Source organism: Solanum pennellii, chromosome 7, assembly GCF_001406875.1.
Source record: "Solanum pennellii chromosome 7, SPENNV200".
Classification (NCBI taxonomy): domain Eukaryota; kingdom Viridiplantae; phylum Streptophyta; class Magnoliopsida; order Solanales; family Solanaceae; genus Solanum; species Solanum pennellii.
Window position 1 is genome coordinate 76,810,145 of NC_028643.1, and position 22,889 is coordinate 76,833,033.

At 34.5% G+C, this 22,889-nt stretch overlaps 3 protein-coding genes across 6 annotated transcripts; 2 read left to right on the plus strand and 1 right to left on the minus strand.

Moving 5' to 3' along the window:
• The first annotated feature begins 1,203 nt into the window (after positions 1–1,203).
• Positions 1,204–7,455, plus strand: LOC107026456 (choline transporter protein 1). The gene is made up of 10 exons (XM_015227427.2): positions 1,204–1,673; positions 2,546–2,904; positions 3,121–3,266; positions 3,690–3,873; positions 4,498–4,571; positions 4,652–4,765; positions 4,876–5,232; positions 5,544–5,804; positions 5,967–6,194; positions 7,081–7,455. Exons 1-10 carry the CDS (start codon positions 1,483–1,485, stop codon positions 7,264–7,266), a joined length of 2,100 nt encoding a protein of 699 aa, XP_015082913.1. The 5' UTR covers positions 1,204–1,482; the 3' UTR covers positions 7,267–7,455.
• A 347-nt stretch (positions 7,456–7,802) lies between these two features.
• LOC107026504 (putative nuclear RNA export factor SDE5) lies at positions 7,803–17,395 on the minus strand. 4 transcript variants are annotated; one of them, XM_015227488.2, is made up of 12 exons: positions 17,177–17,395; positions 15,469–16,104; positions 15,054–15,079; positions 14,094–14,171; positions 12,402–12,472; positions 12,013–12,269; positions 11,275–11,360; positions 11,082–11,138; positions 10,472–10,539; positions 10,273–10,373; positions 10,132–10,199; positions 7,803–8,216 (listed from the first exon to the last, which is right to left on the minus strand). In XM_015227488.2, the coding sequence occupies exons 2-12, from the start codon at positions 16,073–16,075 to the stop codon at positions 8,082–8,084; spliced, it is 1,554 nt and encodes a 517-aa protein (XP_015082974.1). In that variant the 5' UTR covers positions 16,076–16,104; positions 17,177–17,395; the 3' UTR covers positions 7,803–8,081. The 4 variants fall into 4 exon arrangements, with proteins under 4 accessions (XP_015082974.1, XP_015082972.1, XP_015082973.1 ...); XM_015227486.2 differs by having other exon boundaries at positions 10,273–10,379; positions 15,469–16,076; positions 17,177–17,394; XM_015227487.2 differs by having other exon boundaries at positions 10,273–10,379; positions 17,177–17,394.
• Positions 17,396–20,432: 3,037 nt separating this feature from the next.
• Positions 20,433–22,867, plus strand: LOC107026122. The gene is made up of 3 exons (XM_015226980.2): positions 20,433–20,590; positions 21,648–21,738; positions 22,553–22,867. The coding sequence occupies exons 2-3, from the start codon at positions 21,657–21,659 to the stop codon at positions 22,657–22,659; spliced, it is 189 nt and encodes a 62-aa protein (XP_015082466.1). The 5' UTR covers positions 20,433–20,590; positions 21,648–21,656; the 3' UTR covers positions 22,660–22,867.
• Positions 22,868–22,889: the final 22 nt, after the last annotated feature.

Below are 22,889 nucleotides of genomic sequence, written 5' to 3' on the forward strand. Positions count from 1 at the left end.
AGAGAGAAAGACGAAAGAGACTTGACAAGGAATATACAATTGAATCGAATTGTAAAAAACGAGAAAGAGAGAAAGACAAAAAAAACTGGGCAGGGGAGTATTTTTATTGTATAATTTTAAGTGTATAGGACAAAAATATATGTATTTATACAATTTTTTCTGCTTTATACAATTAGAAACAATTTTTATACACTTGTGTTTGTGTAAAAAGTGAGGAAGCGAGCGAGAGATTGGAGGAGAGTGGCGAGCGAGATATTTGAGAGAAAGACACTTAGCAATTTTTTGTAAACGTTTGCCATAGAACACAATTAAATTAAACCCTAGCTACTCCATTTATTTTAGATTATTAATTTGCTATTATATACAATTTTTCCTTTATATTATTACATTCTGTATATCTTATTTTTAATTCAATAAAACATACATACAACTAAAATGAAAAAAAATATATATATATATTAAAAATATCATTATATTTAATCTTATATTATAATCCCACGTTATAGTCCATCTTTTCCTAACAGTTTTTATTGTCGGATGCCTACATATAAAAGTCCAAATTTTTGCAGTGAATATCCTCTTTTTTATTATTATTAAACTAAAAAAATGTTAAATGATCTATTCTTGGAAAAAGTGAAAGCTTTTCTAATTAAAAAACTCATAGTTTTTTTTCCTTATTCATATATTATTTTCTTCCATTTAATTAAAATGTTGTTACACTACCTACTTTTACAGAAAATCTAAATTTATTTCCATAAATAATCACTCCTCTTTTAAAGTTAATCAATTATTAATCAATCTAATTACAAGAATCTATGATAATTGGTCAATACTAACTCCTTATTTCCTTTAAAACATTCTCATGTTTATTTAAGTTCTTTTTCCAATTTTTGATAAAAAAAAATTATTGCCAAAGTCTTGCATCCACACACTCACACATAAAAACTCTATAACTCTTTCAAATTTCAATTATTAAAACTTGAAATTATCGTAAAAATACATAAACTTCAAATCATGAACTCGTTGCTAAGATATATCAAAGTTATTTATTTTTATATCTGAGGGGCAATTCTTGTATTATAACAAAGTTACAAGGGTATTTCTAAAACTTTACAAGAAAGAAAAAAATGAAGCTCAAAACCAGTTCACTTTCACCTGTTGGCACTTTGTCATTAGATTCTGTCTTCTTACCCTTTAAATAAATATCCAATACAATCTTTGTCTTAACACTAATAAAACTTTACATTAAAAAAAAAGTATACATTTTTAATCAGAATTAGTGGGACTAATTACTGAATTAGCAGAAACATATTCCCATAAACCCCTGTCCCTTTTTCACACTCCTTTTTTGCTTCTTTCTTCACACTCTTCACTTCCTTTTCATCTTTTCTGCAAAAAGAAAAATCCCATTTTTATGAACCCTTGTTTCTACTTCATATTCAAGATTTGAAGATTTTTTATAGAGATTTAGGTGTAGTGGAAATGAGAGGACCTTTAGGAGCTGTAATAGGGAAGTACCCTTCAAGTGATGGTGGGGTAGCTGAAAAAGGGGATGGAATTATCAAACACAACAGGAAATGTAGAGATGTAGTGTTTCTTGTTATCTTTATTGCTTTTTGGGTTGCTATGATTGTTAATTCCAGCTTTGGATTCAACCAAGGAAACCCATTGAGGTAAAAAAAAAAATCAAGAAATAAAAAAGTTGCAATCTTTTTTGCTGTTTTTGCATACCCTAAGTGTGTCTGTGCTGTTTTTGGCATTTTGATCTGTTAGTTTAATGTGTTTTGTGTAAGGTGTTCATTTTTGTTCATATCTTGTGGTAGTGTAATGTGGGTTTGATTTACTTTTCTTTGAAAGGTTAGTCTTTTATTGTTTTGGCTGAATGTATATTTTAGATGTTGCTTTGTTTTTGTCTTGCTGAGGTACAAAGTTATCTTCTTTAAGACTTAACCTTCTGAAGGGTGTGGAAAGATGCACAATTGTTGCCACAAGTTGAAAAGAATGTTCTCTTTTGGCTCTTTGTTATTGAGATTGTCATTAAAGAACCTGATTTTATGGCCAGTGTTATAAGTTAAAGATTGGTATGGATATGTGAACTTCTTGTTAGAAATAAGGAATTGTGAGAGGGTTGATTACTCATATAGCCTCTCAACTTATAGTTATTATCTCATAAAGAGTACACCTTTCTTCTTATACTTCAATTTTCTTCAACAAAGAAAGTGACCTTCCGAGATAATAATTATTAGTTGAGTGACCATATGCGAAATCAACTCAAGAATGTTCTCATCTAGCCCCTCACATGTGGCCTGATTCATCTTTTCATAACTAAACATGTAGAAATTCTTTTTGATAATATGTCTTCAGTAATATCTTTTAAAATTCTGGTCACATAACTGTGAAAGGTTCTTTTCTCTAAATGAAATTATATTATAAGAGTTTTTCAGCTTGTCCATGCGAAAAATAGGAAAAAGATCTTCCCTTTGTCAATGGATATATCTGTTCACTCATTTGTTGTATTGCTGATGCATCTGTTATGGCTTATCAGGCTTACATATGGGCTAGACTATAAGGGCAATGTTTGTGGTGATAGACATGCCGATCCTGATCTTCGTGAATTGGAACTCAGATACTGGGTGAACCCAAATCAAGTTTATGAAAGTGGTTCAAAGGATAATCAGGCCAAACTTTCTAATGCTAGGACTATTTGCTTGATGGACTGTCCTATCCCATCTGAAGATTCTCTAAATTGGGTGTGTGACTATCCAGAAGGCGAGGTTCGTCTTTCAGTAGATGACTGGATCGATAGAAATTATGATTATTTTGCGGACCTTACTCCAGACCTAAGAAACACTTCACTGCAGCTACAAGGTCCTTGCTACCCTGTCATATTTCCAAGTGTTAATGGTAAGTGAAAGTATCATTTGCGGCATGATATGTCAATCACATTGTTTGCTAAGTACTTCTTATTGATTTGGGAACCAGCTTAATTAAAGGTCCTTTTTGATGATTTCAGCTCCACAGCTGATAAAATGGAACATACTCCCCCCCCCCTATCTGTTGGAAGTTCACGTGTTTTGACATGTTTAATTTCTTTTTCAATATCCTAACCTTTTGTGACAGTTTATTGGAGCTGTCAGCTTATTGCCCGTGCATCAAATGTATCTTTGCGGCATTGGAAGGAGATGGGTGGTGTAAACATTGTTGAGGATATCGCAGTCGATAAGTCTATCCATGGCTTAATTAACTCTCGATCTTTGGTCTTAAAGGTTGAGTGACTTAACACTTCTCTTGTTTTGCTTGTAAAGTACGCAGCTAGAATCTTTTCATTGAAACTTGCCGGGGAAAATGAGACACTCAATAGTATAGTGTAGATTGCTCGTTTGATTGGCTGTAGATGACATTTTCTCTTGGACCTGCATCAGGATACACAACCACATGTAAAAAAAATTGCTTTTCATATCCACAAATTCTGCGAAATCTTTAGTTCAAACGGTAGAAGTGTAGCTCATTTTCATAAATAACAAATGTTTCATTTGACTTGTGTGTCAATGGCCTAACGATGACTAAAACAAGAGAACACTGAAATGCTCAAGTAACACATATAATAACAATGTGCCTTAATTGTGTTCTCTATGGTATCACATTCTTTATTTAAGAGTTCAAAATTCACATTTGAGTTACATTTTCAGAGATATGTAGCTGATGTTGGCAAGTCATGGGGAGTGTTGATTGTTTGTGGAGGAATTTTGCCAGTTTTTCTATCAGTGATATGGCTTCTGATGATTCGTCACCTTGTGGCTGCAATGCCTTGGATAACTGTCGTCCTCTTTAATGGCCTCATAGTTTCAGTCACAATGTTCTACTATCTAAAAGGTTAGGCACTGCTCCCTAGTGTTTTCCCGCTGTCGTTACGTAGTAATTGTAATTCATGTCAATTTTCAGTTCTATGTCCAAGTTGTGATTGAGATGTAGTACCTTCTGACAAACTTTATACTTTCTATTATTAGTTCGATGTCCAAAAGTCTCGTAGCACTATTAGTACTTGTGATTCTGGATTTTTTTATTTTTCACACCCCCTTCCCTGGGTTTAAAGAAAACTACACGACTTCTGTACTAAGATGATTCATGGGAAACATAACTTCTTTCCTTTTATTTCCATTTTCCATTCTCCATGGAGTTAGTCGAGGTGCGCAAAAGCTAGCGCAAACACCACATTTATCAAACAAAAATTAGTAAAAAGGCCGACAAGATGCCTATTGTTTAATGTATGCTGCACTCTTTTGCGCCCATTCACCAAGATAGATACTTTTCCTGATGTAATCCTTTCTTTCTTTTTGATAAGCTCAAGTCTTTCTGTCTTATGCAAAAATCTTTTTTTTTTCTACAGTTCGTGAAGATCTCACGTGGTCCTGCATTATATCTTATGTTTGTTGTGTAATTGAACATCATATATTTCCATTGAGTATACTAACAAAATTATTCTTCTTTCCTGTCCAGCTGGATGGATAGGGAACGACCCTATCTCCCCCATCATTGGTGAACATGATCCGTATTATCATGTATCTGCAAGGGTATGCTTGCCTTTTGTCAGTTTAATCATCCTCTATGTAATAGTTTGCTGTACCGTTAAATTAGATTATCTGCTTGGTAGGAAATAAGTCATCTCCATGCTGCTGCTGTTATCATGACTGCTGTAATGATTATTTCGGTCTTGTCATCCATCGCTATAGTGCGTCGTATCCTTATGGCTACTTCAGTCCTGAAGGTAAGTCTATCTCTCCACCGTTCTGAGCCTTATGGATAGAGTATAAAGCTTCTTATCTCTAGATATATTTACTTAAAACCTGAGATTATGAATGATAATCTTAATTGCAGGTAGCTGCTAAGGTCATTGGAGAAGTACAAGCATTAATAATTTTCCCCATCATTCCGTATGCTATCCTAGCAATCTTCTACATGTTTTGGTTTTCAGCTGCTCTTCATCTTTTTAGTTCTGGACGCGTTGTCCAGAATGATTGCAACACCAACTGCTGTGCTTATGATCTTAAATCAAAAAGGGTGAGCTGTGATCGTTGCTGCGGTTACAGCATCCAATATACTTCTCATATTGCTGCTGCAATTTTTTTTCATTTGTTTGGCGGATTTTGGGCCACTCAGTTTTTTGTGGCAAGCTCTGCAACGGTCATTGCAGGTTCTGTCGCTACATACTATTGGGCTCGAGGTGGAACATCGGTGAGTAAATCTTCCTCATTTTTCCAGCAATGCTGGTCAAAAACCAATTGCTTTACTTTCTAGACAGATTCATTTTTGAACAAACCAACGAAGTCCATCGAGTCCATGTCGGGGATAAAATTCGTCTCGACATTCCAGAATATTATGAATTTCTGCTATTTCTTCTCATAATCATGTTTGTCGTTTGATACTTGTATGCAATCAGCTTCAGTAGCCAGCTTCTTATATCTTTCAGATGAAAAAAATCCTGATTTGTTACATAGTATTTCGGTATGCACTTGTGACTGATCAGTTTACTTTTGCAAGTGCAGCCAGAAATTTCATTTCTCCCAGTGCTCTCCTCTATGAAGCGGCTTTTACGTTACAGCATTGGATCCGTTGCTCTTGGTTCTCTGATTGTTTCATTTATAGAGTCTATCAGGTTTATACTTGAAGCACTCCGGCGTAAACTTAAAGTTACTAACTCTGCACCAGAAAGTTGGTTCGGTAGAATGGTATATAATTCCTCACAGTGTCTCCTGCGGTGTGTTGGTTGGACCATCAAATCTGTGAATCGTAATGCTTACATCTTGGTAAGAGTACAAAATGTTGCAATCCCATTCAATGTTCCTAAACTTCTCATAAATTCAGAACTTTAAATTAACGAGAACATGTCATCATTGTTACACATGATCTAGATTTATAGTGATTATCTTAACAGCATCAGAAATGATAGTGTTTGTGATGCTTTGCAGATTGCGATAACAGGAAAAGGCTTTTTTAAGTCTTCTGAGATTGCAACTGATCTCATTATCAGTAACATCCTTCGGATTGGGAAGGTGAACGTCATTGGTGATGTTATTCTCTTTCTTGGGAAGCTGTGTGTCAGTCTTGCAAGTGCACTTTTTGCTTTTCTCATGTTGGATACTCACAAGTACAACATTGGACATAACAAGATCTCGTCACCAATTTTCCCGGTTCTGGTAAGTCTAATTCTTCTGGACGGATTTTTCATTTAAGCAGATGCAACTATCAATTTCACAAAACTGAACTAAGTAATAGCCCAGCTCCTTTGAGAAGTTTAGATTACCACCTTAAATGATGCAACATAGAGAAATATAGAGAGTGAAGAACTATATAAGTGAACTTCTGTAGTATCATTTAGTACAAGTGTTCGAAGATTTCACTTGATGAGTTCTTATGGTGATGATTAAGAGGTTCAAATGAGTGTGTTCCCATGAATTTACAAACTGTTTTAACTAGAAGTATGTGCACGTGGTTTTGTAGCTCGATGACTTTTGAGGAACATGATTCACTTGAAAAGATTCATGCATGAGGTTCTGTAGCCTGACAACTTAGTTTGATAACTGTGAGGATTGGAGACTTCCAAACTCTAGCAATCGCAGGACAATGTATAACTGTTCACTTAACTGACGATTGTAGGATTGATTACCAGAATTGAATGCTTACATCGAAAATGCCACTTAACCAACTCCTGGAGTACTGAGTCTTTAAGATAAACTAACGGAGGACATCAAAGAGTCTGTTCGGCCAAAAGCACCTTTTCTTTGGAAATTTGAGATGTTTGGCCAACAAGCACATTTAGCCGCTTGGCCAAACAAGCTCTAAATTACTCGATCACCTAGAAAGAGGGGGAGAAAATTGTATCTGTGAACATTTCTTAGGACACATCTCTTTTTGAGACATGATTGTGACCCCCCTTTACTAGAAGAGTACGATATAGAACATGACGTGGGTTAAAATCCAGACTAATGTAGTTCATTTGGTATTTAAATGAAGGGTGATGGAACGTCTTTGGGTCGAACTTCTCTTCTGTATCTCTGAGCTAGATTCGTGTTTCTAATGCAGGTGTGCTGGTTTCTTGGATACGTCGTGGCAACTCTCTTCTTTGCAGTTGTGGAGATGTCAATTGATACCATAATACTTTCATTTTGTCAAGATTCAGAGGAGCATCAAGGAACTGCTCAATACGCCCCTCCGCTTCTTCTTGAGACATTGAATAACCAAACTGAGATGCAAAGACTTACACAATGATCAATGGTGTCTCATGCATTAGCTTGAATTATTATCATTTCAAGTGTTAATGAATGGATGATCACTTCAGTTTATTCTGTGTTTTTTGTCAGTTAACTTGGTTTTAGTTATTTTTGATAGATTTTGTATCATCTTTACATGTAAATAAATTTAATTCTAAATTATATCGAGTGTCCACATTTTGTCAATTACGAGTTTGCTTTAGCACTATAACATGCGATTTTTGGATTGTTTTTCATTCCCCAACCAATGTGAGAATGTAATCCACTCTAACACCCACTACGTCCAGCCCTGAGATGAATGTGGACTTGGAGCCTAAACGAGGAAGAATTTGGACCCAACTCAATCCCAGTCCGTGAGGGGAGATTTGCCGAAGTCCATATAAGTAAACCACGATTACATTCCCACCCAATGTGGGACTGTAATCCACTTTAATACAAGTTGCTAACTATCATGGAGCATGGGACTGTAATCCACTTTAATACAAGTTGCTAACTATCATGGAGCACAACTATACAAGTACAGTACATTCTAAGTTCGAAACAGAAAGCAACATGCATAGGTAAGTCAAAGCATTGCATGTTTCATCTACTGTACTTCTGAATTTAATTTGCTATTAGTCTTTACCAAGGTAAGTCAAAACTTGTTCACCGGCTAGAGAATTAAGAAGAAAAATTAAAGGATCAAATATAAGTCTTTTTGGCAGCACGGCCAAGATTGTTCCTTGTGGTTATGAAAAATGCAGAAGCATTTCACAAGATCCAAGTTGATACAAAATTCATGCTTTAGAACAAATTATCTATTCAGTGATGTATTTATCGGACTCTGGCAGTTGATTTTTTAGCAAAAGTCATTTTCCGCGGATCTATCACATCCACTCTTATCACAAGCACTGTGCCATTTTCTTCCTCCGTCCATGGTATGGAATCCCTCTCCAAAAATTTCAGTACCTATTTACAAATATCTGTCTCATACTTCTGTTTGTCCAATGTCGATTCAAGTAGCTAAAGAAATGAGATGTAATAGACATAGAATGGAGAAAAATAATTCAATTGGACATACTATCTGGGATATGAAACAACAGAGATCGAATAAGTTCATAATGAATTTTTTTGTTAATCCTACAGCATGGGAGAAAGTCTCAACCCTAACCTATCCAAAGTCCTATACAGATAATATTCGCGATAAAAATAATGAAAATGAGAAGAGTCGACACTAAAACATTCTCTAAACCACAATTGTTTCTTATATGTACATTTTGAAATAGATTATATAATATAGTATTTATTTCCTAGACGAAAGAAACAGTTTGGATATCACATTAATTTTCGTAACTTATACTACTGTAATTGGTTACAAGGACCATAAACTAACTGACACCTATAGTAGAGTACTATAAGGTACTTGATAGTTAAATACTGTCCATTCAGCAGTGTTTCGACGTCAGAACATTGTGGTTTTCACATTTATGAAAGATGCAGATGGAATTTCCACTTGCATATTTTAAGAGGTGAAAAGATAAACTGGCATACACAGCTTAATTGCACTTAAACTTCCCATATGTCAGATTAAAGGTCTATTATCTTCTTCAGTTACCAATCTGGACTGAATTGTTTAGACTTGAGGCCAAATTTTCTGAACAATGGCAGAGGCATACCGTGTATAACATGGCAGAGGCAGGAAGAATAAAAAACAACCATTTTCTTCAAAAGTAATTTGTAGATCCTGCCACTCTGATTAATAAGATATCAGATAAAATTAGTACAGGGTATTCTAAGCAATTGCCCTACGCTGGAAGATTACAAGTGATTGTTGCTGTGTTTTTCTCCATTCATAACTTCTGGGGTATGGTGTTTATACTGCCCCAGAGTGTGTTGAAAAAGGTTGATAGAAGATGTAGAATGTTCCTATGGGGGCAATGAAGAAAAGAGGAAAGTGAGCCTTGTAGCTTGGGATACAGTTTGTGTACCTAAGGGTAATGAAGGCTTTAATATCAAGGGCAGCAGAATCTGGAATCTTGCATAAGTAGGGAACTGTTATGGCAATTAGTGGTGGATAAGGACTCAGTAAGGGTGACATGAAGGATGATTCCACAGTTTGGGCTTGGTTTACCCAGGGATATAATCTTACACCTGGAGGAAGGTACTCAATCTCTAGAAGCTACATGACATTGTAGGGAAAAAAAGGAAAATGCTGCAGAACAAAGATGAAACGATGTTGCACAACCAAAACACAAGTTTATTGTTAGCTATCAGAAAAGGAGACTTCTTCAGCTAAACATTCAGGTGGATGGCCTGCACTGCTGTCTTTGTGGATCTGCTGATATGGAGACATCTCAGCATCTGTTTTTTGAGTTTGACTGGTTTAAAAATGTAAGGGAGGCAATAGAAGGAAGCATTGGAAGTTAATCCAGAAGAAGATAGTAGCAGCTGTGTGGGGGGCAATGGTCAATTATACTTGGAGGGCCCAGAACTGGAACCTGTTCAAGGGACAAACTGTAGATATAGAGAGGGCAATTACACAGAGTAAGGAGTTAATAGATAGATCAAATCTACCTTATATGCAGAAGAAGTTGGATAGATCTAGGGGGCTTAAACAGAGAATATACATGTAATTAGACTCGTTTTTGAGGCCTATGATCATCTTTACCTTCATAAGAGGTGGAGGAAATGGCTAGGTGCTCTTAGGCTTGTATTCTATGCCGATTTGGTTTGTCAATAGTAATATTTATAGCGTTGCCCCAAAAAATTGTAGATTACAATATTCCAATTGTCAGTAACATACACCCATGAGGAAAACAGCAGCAGATAGACCAAATTATTCAAACATATCAGCACCAAGAAAAGAAGAAGAAACAAGTCATACCAGACGCTTCCGGGGACCTTTAGCTTCTTCAGCAGTGATCCCTACTAAGATTTTGAGATATTGAATAGCTGATAGAAGGAAAAATATCAATGCCATTTTTATATAAAAACAATTGACGAAGTCATAATGACGATAACCTACACGAGAATCCACAAAGAGAAGTCAACTGAAGTTTGAGTAAGCGCACTGCATCCTTTGGCTCCAAATCGTGAAGGTCGAGTGTCACAATTTCTTTGCTGGAACTGCAACTAAGGTTGGAGTATTCGGTAAATACAAGCCCTGTAAGCAACATACATGAGTAGAGAAAGAAAAGAGAAAGGAAGCCAGACTTCTGCCTAACCTGGTTTCAAGAAGCTTTTGAGAGGATCGTTCATCCGTCACTTGCGCCTTCGTCATGAAAAATTGTCCCTGTTTCATGAGAAGATAATGAGTAAAATGCCAGCACACCACCATAATGAAAATTTAAACAAGTGGATCAGCCAAGGCAAGGTCAACTTTATGGGAAGAGAACAGCTTGCACAAATTGGACATTTATACCCAGCATCAATTTGGAGCTTTTTTTCTTCTTTTTCCCGTGAAAGGTGATGTTATGAGTATTTTCTCTTTCATTGTGCTAGAAGTGAAAGCTGTCGATGAATATGAAGAACTTGAACCTGGCATGTTACTTTGCTTTTTACGATGTTTGTAGGCTAAGTTGAAGCTAAAACCTCCCTTGATAGGTGTAAAGCAAGAAGCAAGTAAAATATTTGGATACTTTGAAGGAAGTTGACGAAATGCTCAGACTCTGACCACCTAACGGAGCTAATTAAGATAGTAACTCTACACCACCTACTCAGCCGATACCAATCAGTAGAATATCTCATAGAGACTATGGAGGCTAGTTATTTCTTCACTAATATTTTCAAATACAAACAGTGAAGACACTCTACATAAAGGAACAAACACCCTACCTCTTCCAGGAATTTGCGTGCTTGATCATGATCTCCTTTGGAAAATGCTTCAGAAGCCTGGGTAACAATTTAAGTTTGTAATACCAGTCAAGATTTAACATACTAAACTTTCTTCTTCTCGCTCGACACAGAATGAAGCATCTTAATGGTATTCAGATCATGAAACAGTAGAAGAGAGGTATCCATGACTCACTGCATTATAGTACTCTTTCATTGTAATCCAGTACTCCTTTACAGCTTTCCGAAGAACTTCGTAGCTTTCTTCATCCTCCTCACCATCTAAAATTGAAGAACAAGAGGTGTTTACATGAGAAAATGACGCAAAATAGCTATCCTAAAGGAGTACTGGATAGCTACAAATATCCATGCAGAAATTCAATATTTGCATATATCCTACCCTTACCAGACCCCACTAGTGGGGTTTACACTGGGTATGTTGTTCTTTTCACCAGTACATATAATATTCTAATATCTTTTCTGTGAATGAATAGGGTACTTTGAGGTTTAGGTCTCTGTTTCCAAGGGATAAGTGTATACCTAAGACAGGAATATACTTGCACTTGTTCCAGGCCGACATCCATATGATTCGATACGAATGGATGTCTTTATGGGTCCAGTTAAGTTAAATGGTAATTTCACTTCCATAAAATAAAGCTCAAGGTACCTCAAGAAAAAGACGAACCATGAAGAGGGGGAGCATTTTTCTATTTCTTACTTGCTCCAACATATAGAACTTATACGATTAAGAAGAGAAAAAGAAAAAAAAAAGTTCTCCAGTTTCTGGCTGCCAATGGCAGATTCAACTGGAAAAGCAATCTTGCCATACAAGAGTACAAAATCATAGAAAAAAAGGCAATTAAAAAGAAGATATGAAACCTTTAGAAAAAGCCAAATGTACCATAAACACTTTTTCATCTGTCCAACTGCTTACTTTTTGCATCACTTTGTGGTGTCCTGATAAGAATCTGGCGTTCTAAAGTTTCCTGTAACGGTTTATCTACAACGAGATTCAATCTACTAGACTTCCCAACTTCCTTCACCGGAAGAATCACTTCATCCACATTATCATATCTTGAAGCTGCAGGTACATCAAACAATGCATGCAGAACTTCCTTTTGAATCTCATACCTTTCCTGCTCCTTCATAGATAACTTGAGCCCATTTTTAGTCTTCTCATTTGCTTTGGAACTGCATCAGCAAAAATAGAAGGATGACAGTCAATCCATAACAACACCTTGAAAATCTACGAAATCAGTTAAACCAAAAAAAAAAAGAGAACTTCCTGGACACTAAAATTATAGTTTCTGGAGGACAGAGTACCGGATGGCTGGATCTGTCATTGAAGATGTCTCTTTTGATGCAACTGATGCAAAATCTGAACTCTCCACAGACTGTTATATTAGATTAGAGAAAGCATAGTAAGTAAGGAAATTAATTTTATGTGATTTAAACAATTTTTAATTGCATATGGAACTACTATAGAATTACCATTAAAGATAGGTGTAATACATAGTCCCCCCCCCCCTTCTTCTCTTTCAGGTGGTCTGCCACCCGACCACCATTTTCAACCATCATAAACCTCAGCTATATCGCACATGTTCTATAAACAATCATTTTTCTCATGACTCCAGTCCATAATTTATCATGCAAATGCTAAAATAGAATATTAGATTAAATAGATGAACGAAAAGGTTCGCCAGAGAGAATTTTTTTCTGACAAAATATCCATAAAAATGTCAGCCAATCTTCATACTTTTCGAGTCGGGCAGAAACTTCTGGCGGAATTTTTTTTGAAAGCAAAAGGAATAAAGAGAAAAATGAGAAAGAAATGGGTGGAAAGCAATGGGGGGTCGAAGGAAATCTCTAAGGAGGAAGAAAGAGGAAATGGAGGATTGAGTGGGCAGGAATGCGTTATAGAAACTAAGCTTTTTCTTTTCTTTTAATGATTATTTGAGTCCATATGCACATGTCATGGTTTTATTTGTCTTTCTGCCACATCATATGTGTGTGAGTTACACAGCTTTTTTTGTTTAAATTGGGGCTGAATGACACTTTTAGTATAGGTAAGGTGTTCAAATGGTCATAGGTTGAGTTAAAGTGGTTGAATAGAATATCTGGACTAGTTTAAAGGCTGTCTAAATATAATGCCTGAAAGATAGTTTGTGATCCTTACTTTAAAAATAAATTCTTAATGCTGCAGCACCTCAGGTAATCAGGGATAGGAGAAGAGTGGTTGGTTATCTATTCCCTTTGATTTCAGAGACGGGGAAATCTGGTCTGACCTAACTTAGCAGTATAGTAGCCAACAAAATAGAAAAGTAATTCCTACAATTCAAAGGAATGTGGATATTTATATGGTGAATGAATTGAACATTATTAATCTTGTAAGCTCTTTTCACAGCTAGATGCAACGTCAAGTAGTTCAAGCGGACTGCATCACTACAGATCCAAAACTGTTTCCAGTTCTAGAGAAGCTACCTCATAGAAACCTATTTTTTATGAATAGAATCCCTTAAAAAATTACCTCCCAAAAGGAATACACTGCTCATTTTTGTAGTCTGTAGTCACATCAGTAGGTTATTTAACTTGAATCTATTTTTGAAAATAAATTCTACTGCATATCTGGTCTTTGGCTGTTCTGTCAAGATATCAACCTATTGTATAGATGTGGAACCCTTTTCTCAAAGCAAAACTGATCCTTAGTACAGTAGTAACTCCAGTCATAAGGACTTTTCTCAGGTCAGGTGACAGAGTGAGCATAATGGAGAGAACAAACTGGGTGAGGAGTGAATGGTTAAGGGAGAGGAAAAGGAGAATAAAGAGAAAGATAAGACACTATCCTTTCCTAGAATTTTATTGTGAAAAAGCTATCTCACTTTCCTTCAAGAGCGTGGCTAGGAAGCAGATTGCCTGACTAAGATCACTATCATTAAATAGCAGTTCGCTTGTAAGTGATGTATCTAGTTTTACAGCAGACATGAGCAACACCAAGTGACATACAAGAAAACTTACTTTCTTGACACCTATATTTATAATATCGTCGCTCTTTCCCAAAGTTGATGCGGACATATCTAGCAGCTTATCCATACTCTGCATATTCAGCGGAAAGGGGGTGTCATATCATGAAAATGCAAGATTAGAGCGATATATAAATCTGTGTAGAGAAGTAAGCCAATCTATGTCTAGTGTGCATGCAAAAATTCTGAAACGAAAAGATAGAAGCACCCAAGCAGGAACTAAAAAATTGTTGTCAGGCTGATATATTCGGAATCAGAAGATCAAACAGCAATAACCGAGCATTGTCTTTTCTGCTTAGTATGAGAACTAAGCTTCTGCAAGTCTAGCAACAACCTGGCATCGTCCTCCCGGCATTTATGTATGATTCCACACATGCATTGAGGTTTCTCGCCATGAAAGTTAACCACAGTTAGTAAGAAATTCATTCATTGGTTCCTAAATCCACAAGCTACTTTTAGGTACATGAGGTAATTACTTTAACTGTGATAGAGGCTTAATAGCTATTCTGATAAGTAGAATGGAGCAAAATTTATTTTCTAGTTAAATGTGGACTTCATACCACATACATCAAAACTACTTAAACTTAAGCCACAAAAACCAAACCAGCAACGGGATTGACTTTGAGAAGGACCTAGAAAAGCGTATAGCCGATCAGAGTTTGGACACAAATCAAACAAAACAGAGGACTTACTTTCAAGATTTCATAGGTAATAATAGGAGGGCGGAGAATAAGCAGGTTAAATGGTATTTTCAGGTGCTTAGAAGAGCAACTTTCACATATGTGCTTAGCATATAACAATGTGGTGCCAATTACTGAGTAACAGCATACAGAGTTAAGTGCAAACATGCATATGCTGAATGTAAACATAAAATTGAGCCAAATATAATATTAGCATTTGATGCCTCGAAAAACACATATAAAGTATACAAAGTGGTTGAGTTGATATCACTAACCTTGTTCAGATCGTAGCCGCATTGACCTGCATATCCAACAATACCAAATTAGGAAGGAGATTATCCAAAAGTTGTGACAGCTCCTAGGAATTAGAATGCAGTTATAAGCTCATAGGAATTACAATGCAGTTATAAGGAAGAAAAAGGAACAGAATTTAAAGATATCTGAGACAAACTGAACAAGTGGACCATCCTCAAGTTGCATTCTACTTAACAAATCAAGTCTCAAAACAGACTATAAAGAAACATTTAACCAACTTTTGCAAGTTTCATTAGAAGATCAATGAAAAGAAGTGAAGAAAGAAATGACACAAGTTCAGGTCATTGGAAGTATAAGTAGAATTACTCCATGTGGCAGCACTACTTATCAAGTAATCTTACAAACACTAAGTGTAGACATAGGTAAAGTGCTCACCGACAACATCTCCAATTACACTCCTGTCAAGAGAAAATCCACTTCCCAGCATGTTGAAGAGGAACTCCTCTACACTGCTGGGCAGGGTTTCACTCATATCTGCAGCACCTAATGGAGCTTTCTCCTCCCTTAGCTCTGGGGTTAAGAAATCATCTGCGCTTAATTTCAGTGGCTTGATTCTCGTAGAAGTTTCTGTAATTAGTGGCCTATTCGTCAGATAGTCTTTTGGGATCATGCTTGAGACAGTCCCCATAGACACTGATAACTTTTTTTGCTTTGATGACCTGGGACCAACTCTCTCGGCATCAATCTCAGATACAGATGCAGATGTCGATATCATAGAGTCCCCTACTTCCTCAAATTCAGAAGTAAGAGTCACAGAATCCTGTATGTTTTCTTCCATCTCAGAGTTAGTAGTTCCGGAGCTGCTAGGTTTCTGATCTCCAAGTATATCACCTGCAATAATCGGATCCCGACCTGCTTTACAATAAGCTGCAGCGATGTCATCGAGAGAGACAACAGATCCAAAGACATCAAGCAACTGCTCCAGGTTCTTGCTATCATCATCAGTAAACAAGATTGTTGAAGGAGGTGCTTCCATCTTCATCCTTGAAGTATAAGATGAAATAAGAACCGCTGATAAGAAGTAAAGAAGCAACCATATTGAGAACATCACTTATTAATCAAAGGCTTTTTAACAATTTGTAGAATAGCAGAAACCACAAATAAAGGAAAATGGCAGAGATTGGATGGCATAACAACAAGAGAATCCAACATTTCACGGATAACAGAATGTACAGATAACCAACAGTTGTGACAGGAGAAAAGCAACTAATAACAATAGTAAAAATGGAGAAATACTACTTTTTGATAAGTAAAATCGAGAACTCCTACTGACTGGTTGTTTAGATCTAACTAACATAAGCGATCAAAGAACTAGTCTATACAGTATTTACACTACCATACACGTGTGTAAGTAAAATCCTTTGGTCTGAACAAATGATTTACAACTGAAACAAACTAATCCATTTCTCCAATCATCCACGGCCAAACGAATCTCTTTACTAATGCCGAAGTTTAAAACTATTCAGATGCAGCATGAAAGCACATTACCAATCTAAATTTTCAACTTCCAAAGAAAATCACCAAAAAGGCACATCCCAAGTCTGACATTTCCACTTTCACGAAATTTGATATTCTTCCTCAAATCAATGAAGATTACATTAAGCATACAACTATCACCCCTGAAAAGATGCTGACACACTATAACAAAGTCTATTCCAATGAACGGGAAAAAAAAAAAATCACTGCGATTTAAGAGCCGAACTCCTAAACAATATTCATGAAATGAATCAATACTAAACGTCTAGGTCACAAATTAAAATCAAGCATTTCATTCCATCACTTTCCACACCAAAAATTACAACTAACACAACAATGCACTCACACAAAACAAAATCAATCAACGAATATAACATCCAGATGAACATTCTCAGCTTGAAATTTAAACATCAAAAAGCAACCAATCAAAAAATAATAATTCATACTTCTACAAATGCTAAACAATGCAAAATCCAATTCGGTTCATACGGATTACAAAATCACTTCTGGAGATCATTCAATGATAGAAACCGAACAAAATTTTTCAGCCAGCGAAACAATAAACAGTGTGATTGATCATTGAACAGAAAGAGAAACGAAATCTTACTGTATAAACTTGCCGGCCGATGATAGATAGAGAATGAGAGCCAAACGAAGTAGCTTTAACGAAGTTTCTTATCGGTTCTCTCCATTCGAACAAGATATTGTTCACTCTTCAGACTCAACCGCTAGCTTTTCGGAGAAGGAAGGAACTAGGAAGGAAGGAGAAAAGAAGAAAGAGTGAGGAGAGAGACGAATTAAAAAAAAAAAAAAAGTGGAATTTGTAATTATTTGATGATGAATCGATAGAGTCATGCTAAAAGTGCCTAAAGCAAATGGACAGGATTCTCAAAGTGTGTTTGGTATGTTTGCTCTATGGAATTTTAATTTTAATTTCGAATATGATATTTTTAATTAAATATAAATAAATCGTGTTATTATTCCATCACATCTATTAAATACTTGTTTAGTTTTATCGAGTCTGAATTTGACTAAATATTTGGAAGGTATTATTTGGATATTATTATTTAATTTTAAAGAATGTATGTTCATTCACTTTAAAATAACTTTGTACATATTTATTAAGATAAAGATATAAAAGTTTAGTCATATGAAATTTAGAAACTATTTATGTGAAGTTATTTTAAACTTATGAGCTTAACTAGTTCTCGAACACATAGTTAATTGTGCTCCAAATATAGTTTATGTCCATATTTTAAAGTTTAAATATGTAAATTCATGCATAAATTAATTTATATCTGAATTTAAATTTTATTGCAATAGAAGTTTTTCATAAATAGATATTAGATTAAAAGAAGTGAATATGCTATTAGCTTAGCAATAATACAAAAAATATTGGTTAATATTTGTAGCTAAATCAATTATATTGGAATAGATTTATCTGAAGTGACTCTTTTTGGAGGAGAAATCTAACCTAAGAAGGTAAATGAAATAATTGGACAAATCCACATTATGATACACTTTGTAAGGTATTAAATGAATGTGAAAAGATTGATTAAGAAGATTAAATTATGTACAACCAATAATAACAAAGAAATTTTATATATTAAAATATGAATGAAGAATGTAAAATGAAGTTACTATTAGAAGATGAAAGAAATAAAATTTAATGAGTGAAATAAATTTTAAAGTTCCTACATACAAAAATTGCAGGAATAGCAAATAAAAGTTTTTCTTGGCAAAGTTAAATTTATAGAACAAAATTACGGAAACATGAAAAGACACATGGAAAATTGAAAGATTAAATACTATTAAAATAAATCTAAAAAAGATAGAGATGAAATTTAACTTTAAAGATACATGAATCTACTTTAATTTATTGTCTTTAAGAAATAGTTAGTCATTTATATTTTTTTTAAATTTGTGTGAGAAATTTGAAATGTTAAGATTTTGAAATGAGAATAAGAAGATTAAATATATGTATGAAAATTATAAAAATTTTAATTTAGTAGAGAGGTAAAAATGGTAATTCATTTCTAAATTGGTCAAATGTATATTTTGAAGACTGATAACTCACAAAGGTAAAAAAGAAACAATATGACAATTTATGCATTGACTTTATGAAATGACAAGTAACATGGACTAATTATTTATAGAAAATGACATATAAAATGAAACGAAAAGAGTAATTTATTTATTTTAAAAGCTATTTGTTTGATTTTTAAAAGCTTGATTGTGTTCACGTATATGTTTTAAAGTATCAATATTGTGATTAATCAAAATATTGAATTATTTTATTATAAAATTGTACGATATATCCTCTAAGCAAGCTGATGCTTATTTTTTGTCTCCATTTTTTGTATATTGCAAAATAAGTTTTTTTAATTATTATTATTTTGCGTACTTTAATGCATTATTGTTGATAATATTCATACTTTTTCATTCTTACATTTCATGATTCTTCGTGAGCTCACTTCTACTTTATCAAAAATATTATAGTTATTAAAATTTGAAAGTCGATTTTTTAACTTAGAATATGAAAATTTCAATTCAATAGATAATTATTGGTTAAAGTTAATTGAGTGTTCCTTATTAATTTTTAGTCGATAAATTTAGTTATCGTTTAAAATAGTTCAAAATATCTTTAAAGAATCTAAAAGACATATTTTTACGCGTTTTTGTGTGTTCATAGACATTATCATTGTCTCCACATTTCCTTGACCCTTCGAATGTGTCCACCAAGAGGACAAAGTGGGCCTTTTGATTTGATGGTTTCTTTTTTGCCAATAAATAGTTGATTTGATGATTATTTATATTGATGTTTGTAGTTTTTTTCTTTTAAAATTGAGAACGTTTTAGCATATATATATCAGGTTGGTTTAATCAAAATTAAAATTATAAATTTGAAAAGTATTTTGCTGAACGACAAATAATAATAATCATGTTAACCTAACTCTTTATAGTGTTATTTTAAAAACATTACATGAACACGACGAGATTATAGAATTTCACACATATGCAACTTACAATACTTCTAGACGTATATACATTGGCCAAATACATTAACAGATTCCTAAACTTGTTGGTTTTTTTTTCCTTCAGGTACCTCAACTACGTCATTTTTCTATTGATTATTGAACCACACATAATTTGTTCCTTTAAGACACTGTTGATTGATTTTGATCGGCTTTTCTATTGTAAATGTCTTTAATTGTGTTCGAATTGTAATAATTTGATTAAATGAATGAAGACAAACCGTGTTAGTCTCATTTGTTTTCTAATGTGTTCAAATGACTTAAGTAAAACACGATTATTCTCGAACGTTTTCACTATCAATTGGACTAATGAGTTGTGGAACAACATATGTATCCTCTATCAATACTCCTCATAAATCTGGTTCCACATTAGACAACGGTATTTGTTTAAACGAAACAAATTATGGAGGTTCAATGATTCAATAGGAAAATGACGTAGTTAAGGTACCTAAGGGAAAAAACCCAACAAATTTAGGGATCTGCTTATGTATTTGGCCTTATACATTTAGAAACTCTAGCCTTCATTGCCCACACATACATACACTAATAATTGGTCACACACACATACGTACATACATATATGCACGTGTAGTTATGATCAGATAATAAAATCTATGCGATTTTCAGTTACAAAGAGATATTTTATGCCACAAAAACATGTATTTTGCTACATTTTGATATCAAGCATTGTTATGTTTTGAAAATATTCCCTCCTTTTAAAATATACTAAAATATTTTTTAATATCGTGATACTTATATCACGAGGAAACATAAATTAATGAGTTTATCTCGCGATTAATTTTTGTTTTTTTTCAAAAAGCTTTTTTTGAGCCCAATGAAATACCCATAAGCCCAAGCCCAAGCCCAAATTCTTAGCCCTTACCCGTTTGCCACTTACCACCCGGTTTCTCTATCTCTGTCTCTCTCGATCCCGGCGAAACCCAAGCGTAGAATATCAGGCAACCGGCGGCAGCTTATTTCTACTGGTGATTCTCTGTTCTTCCTTCTCCTGTTCCTTTTCTTATCAATAATCTCGCAGAAACTTAAAAATATGCATTAACGCATCAATTCTTTCTGAAGTATAATAGTTTATTTCTGATTTTTTTGTAGTAGTTCCTACTGTAATACAGCACCGCCTCTTATCGATGAAAATTATAGTTATATTTTCACTTCAGGTGAAACAGATGAAGTGGTTACTATATTCCTAATGTTTTGGCAAAATGATCTGATTTTATGATCTAAATGAAAATGTGTAAGAACTGGCATGAAGAATTAGAGAAGGAATAAAAACAGAAATAGCTTGAGATGTTTAGCTTTTACGGTGGGAAACTAGTTTTTAATTGATATATCAGATTTTACTAGTGGGATTTCACTGGGTATGTTGTTGTTACGATGTTGTGAACAGAGTGATCATCGAATTGGTGGATTATTTAGTTTGCTTTACTACCTCAATTCAGCAGGCAAAGTATTAGTGATGGAATTTCATGGACACCTTTAACTAGAACTTGAGTGCCTGAATGTCAGAATGCCTGAATTTTGATTAATAGGTTCTGTAGATGAAATCATTTTCAATAGTATTCATTGATTTTGCTGATCTGTTGGTCCCTTGAAGAACAATTTGACAGTGTCATTCTCTCACACATGAGTGTTTGGATTTTATTTAATTATGTTTGTTGCTCTCGTCTGATTCTTCCTTGTTGAGCATTCTGTACTTTTACAAAGCTATTTTCTGCAAAATGGTGTGACCATATGGTAAAATGTAATTAGTTTTTTTCAGTTTGCTCTTTTAGAGCAGAAAGTGAGGAAAGAAAACAAATTTAGATTGCAAGAAAATATTGAAAACATGTATCCCAGGGATTTCCTAGACTTGAAAATACGAAAATGATAGGTCTCGTTGTACATCAGGTACATTGAACAATATGAAATAAATTAGAGCTGGTGAAAAATTCACATTCTAATATGTGTTTTCCTTGCTAAACTGAACTTTACTTATCAGTTCATGGTGAGAAATTCACATTCTAATACATGCTCTTTTTGCTCCAGTCTTAGCTGATGGGATTTGGGAATAGAGGAATCGTTGCTGACAAATGGTCAGGGAGGCTTTTATGGGTCTGTGCAATTGGAAGTGCAATTGGTATACCATCTATCTTCTCTGACTTTTTCTTGAGATTTTTCTCTCTAACGAGCAATGGTTATATTTAGCCTGTACTGGACTGGCTGAAAGTCAACTATTAACGAATTAGGTAGTATGCATATGAAATCTCCACCACAAAGCTAGAAGTACCCAGTGACTGCCAAATGCTTACCATATTCATCCAAAAGATATTGCATGTTGTGGTGTTTATCAACCAAGTGTTTGTTAAATTCTGAAGATGTTTGCTCTATAGGGAAAGAGCTTATAGGAAAAACCCAATGAGCTTCAAAAAAGTTACTAGGTAGAGAAACTCTACATCTCTACCAGTTAAAACATAGAGATCGTCCAAGTTAAGTGAGAATTCGTTCCTTGATGCACTATGTTATAGCTTTGTTTTAAATTTTTCTTACATTTGGAATAACTGATTCTCAACTATCTTTGTGTGAACTACAATTGATTAACTGAAAAGTAGGATAACCACTGAACCAAAACCCCGCTAGGCGAATGGATCAACTCTTCACCTTTTATAGAGGTCATCAAAGTTTGATCATATTTTTACTTTGATACTGTAGGTTTTGATTCACCTGCCAACTTTTAGGTTCTTTTAGTTCCAGAATGCTTTGAGGGGTTCTATTGTGCATTTTTGGGTATGGATTGCTGAGATGATCTACTTCCATTCTCAGTATGCACAATGACTCTCTTGACAAACGAAGATTTATGTATAGTTTAATGATACATCAAGATTTTTGAAATATCTGTGTTTGTGTTTATGTGTTTACTTGATGTTGTTCAAAATCTGTATCTTGCTTGTTAGGTTTCTATATGGTTGCTGTGGAAAGACAAACTCAGAATAGAGCAAAAATGATGGCTGAAGCACTGGCTGATGCAGGATCAAGTATAGATGCCAGTGAGAAAAGTTGAATATTATGGGACTTGTGATAATGCTTATACGTTTCCATTAGGCGTCTTTTTCTTATCGTTTGACAGTACTCTGGAAACTATTTTGATGTATTAAGTACTCGTGATATTCGTAAATGAAAAGACATTGCTGAACTAGACATTTGTATTGAACATTTAATCAACCGAAATGGCTTTTCAGAAATGTATTGCTCATTTCTGTAATTACTAATCTGAAAAGCAAGACAAGTTAT

Coding starts and splice junctions, on each gene's coding strand:
- LOC107026456 (XM_015227427.2), top strand. CDS start 1,483: ATGAGAGGACCTTTAGGAGCTGTAATAGGGAAGTACCCTTCAAGTGAT. Junction 4,572..4,651: donor ATTATCATGTATCTGCAAGG/GTATGCTTGCCT, acceptor TCTGCTTGGTAG/GAAATAAGTCATCTCCATGC. Junction 4,766..4,875: donor TGGCTACTTCAGTCCTGAAG/GTAAGTCTATCT, acceptor TCTTAATTGCAG/GTAGCTGCTAAGGTCATTGG.
- LOC107026122 (XM_015226980.2), top strand. CDS start 21,657: ATGGGATTTGGGAATAGAGGAATCGTTGCTGACAAATGGTCAGGGAGG. Junction 21,739..22,552: donor TGCAATTGGAAGTGCAATTG/GTATACCATCTA, acceptor CTTGCTTGTTAG/GTTTCTATATGGTTGCTGTG.
- LOC107026504 (XM_015227486.2), bottom strand. CDS start 16,075: ATGAAGATGGAAGCACCTCCTTCAACAATCTTGTTTACTGATGATGAT. Junction 12,270..12,401: donor ATGACAGATCCAGCCATCCG/GTACTCTGTCCT, acceptor TTGCTGATGCAG/TTCCAAAGCAAATGAGAAGA. Junction 10,380..10,471: donor CAAAAGCTTCTTGAAACCAG/GTTAGGCAGAAG, acceptor CTCCAACCTTAG/TTGCAGTTCCAGCAAAGAAA.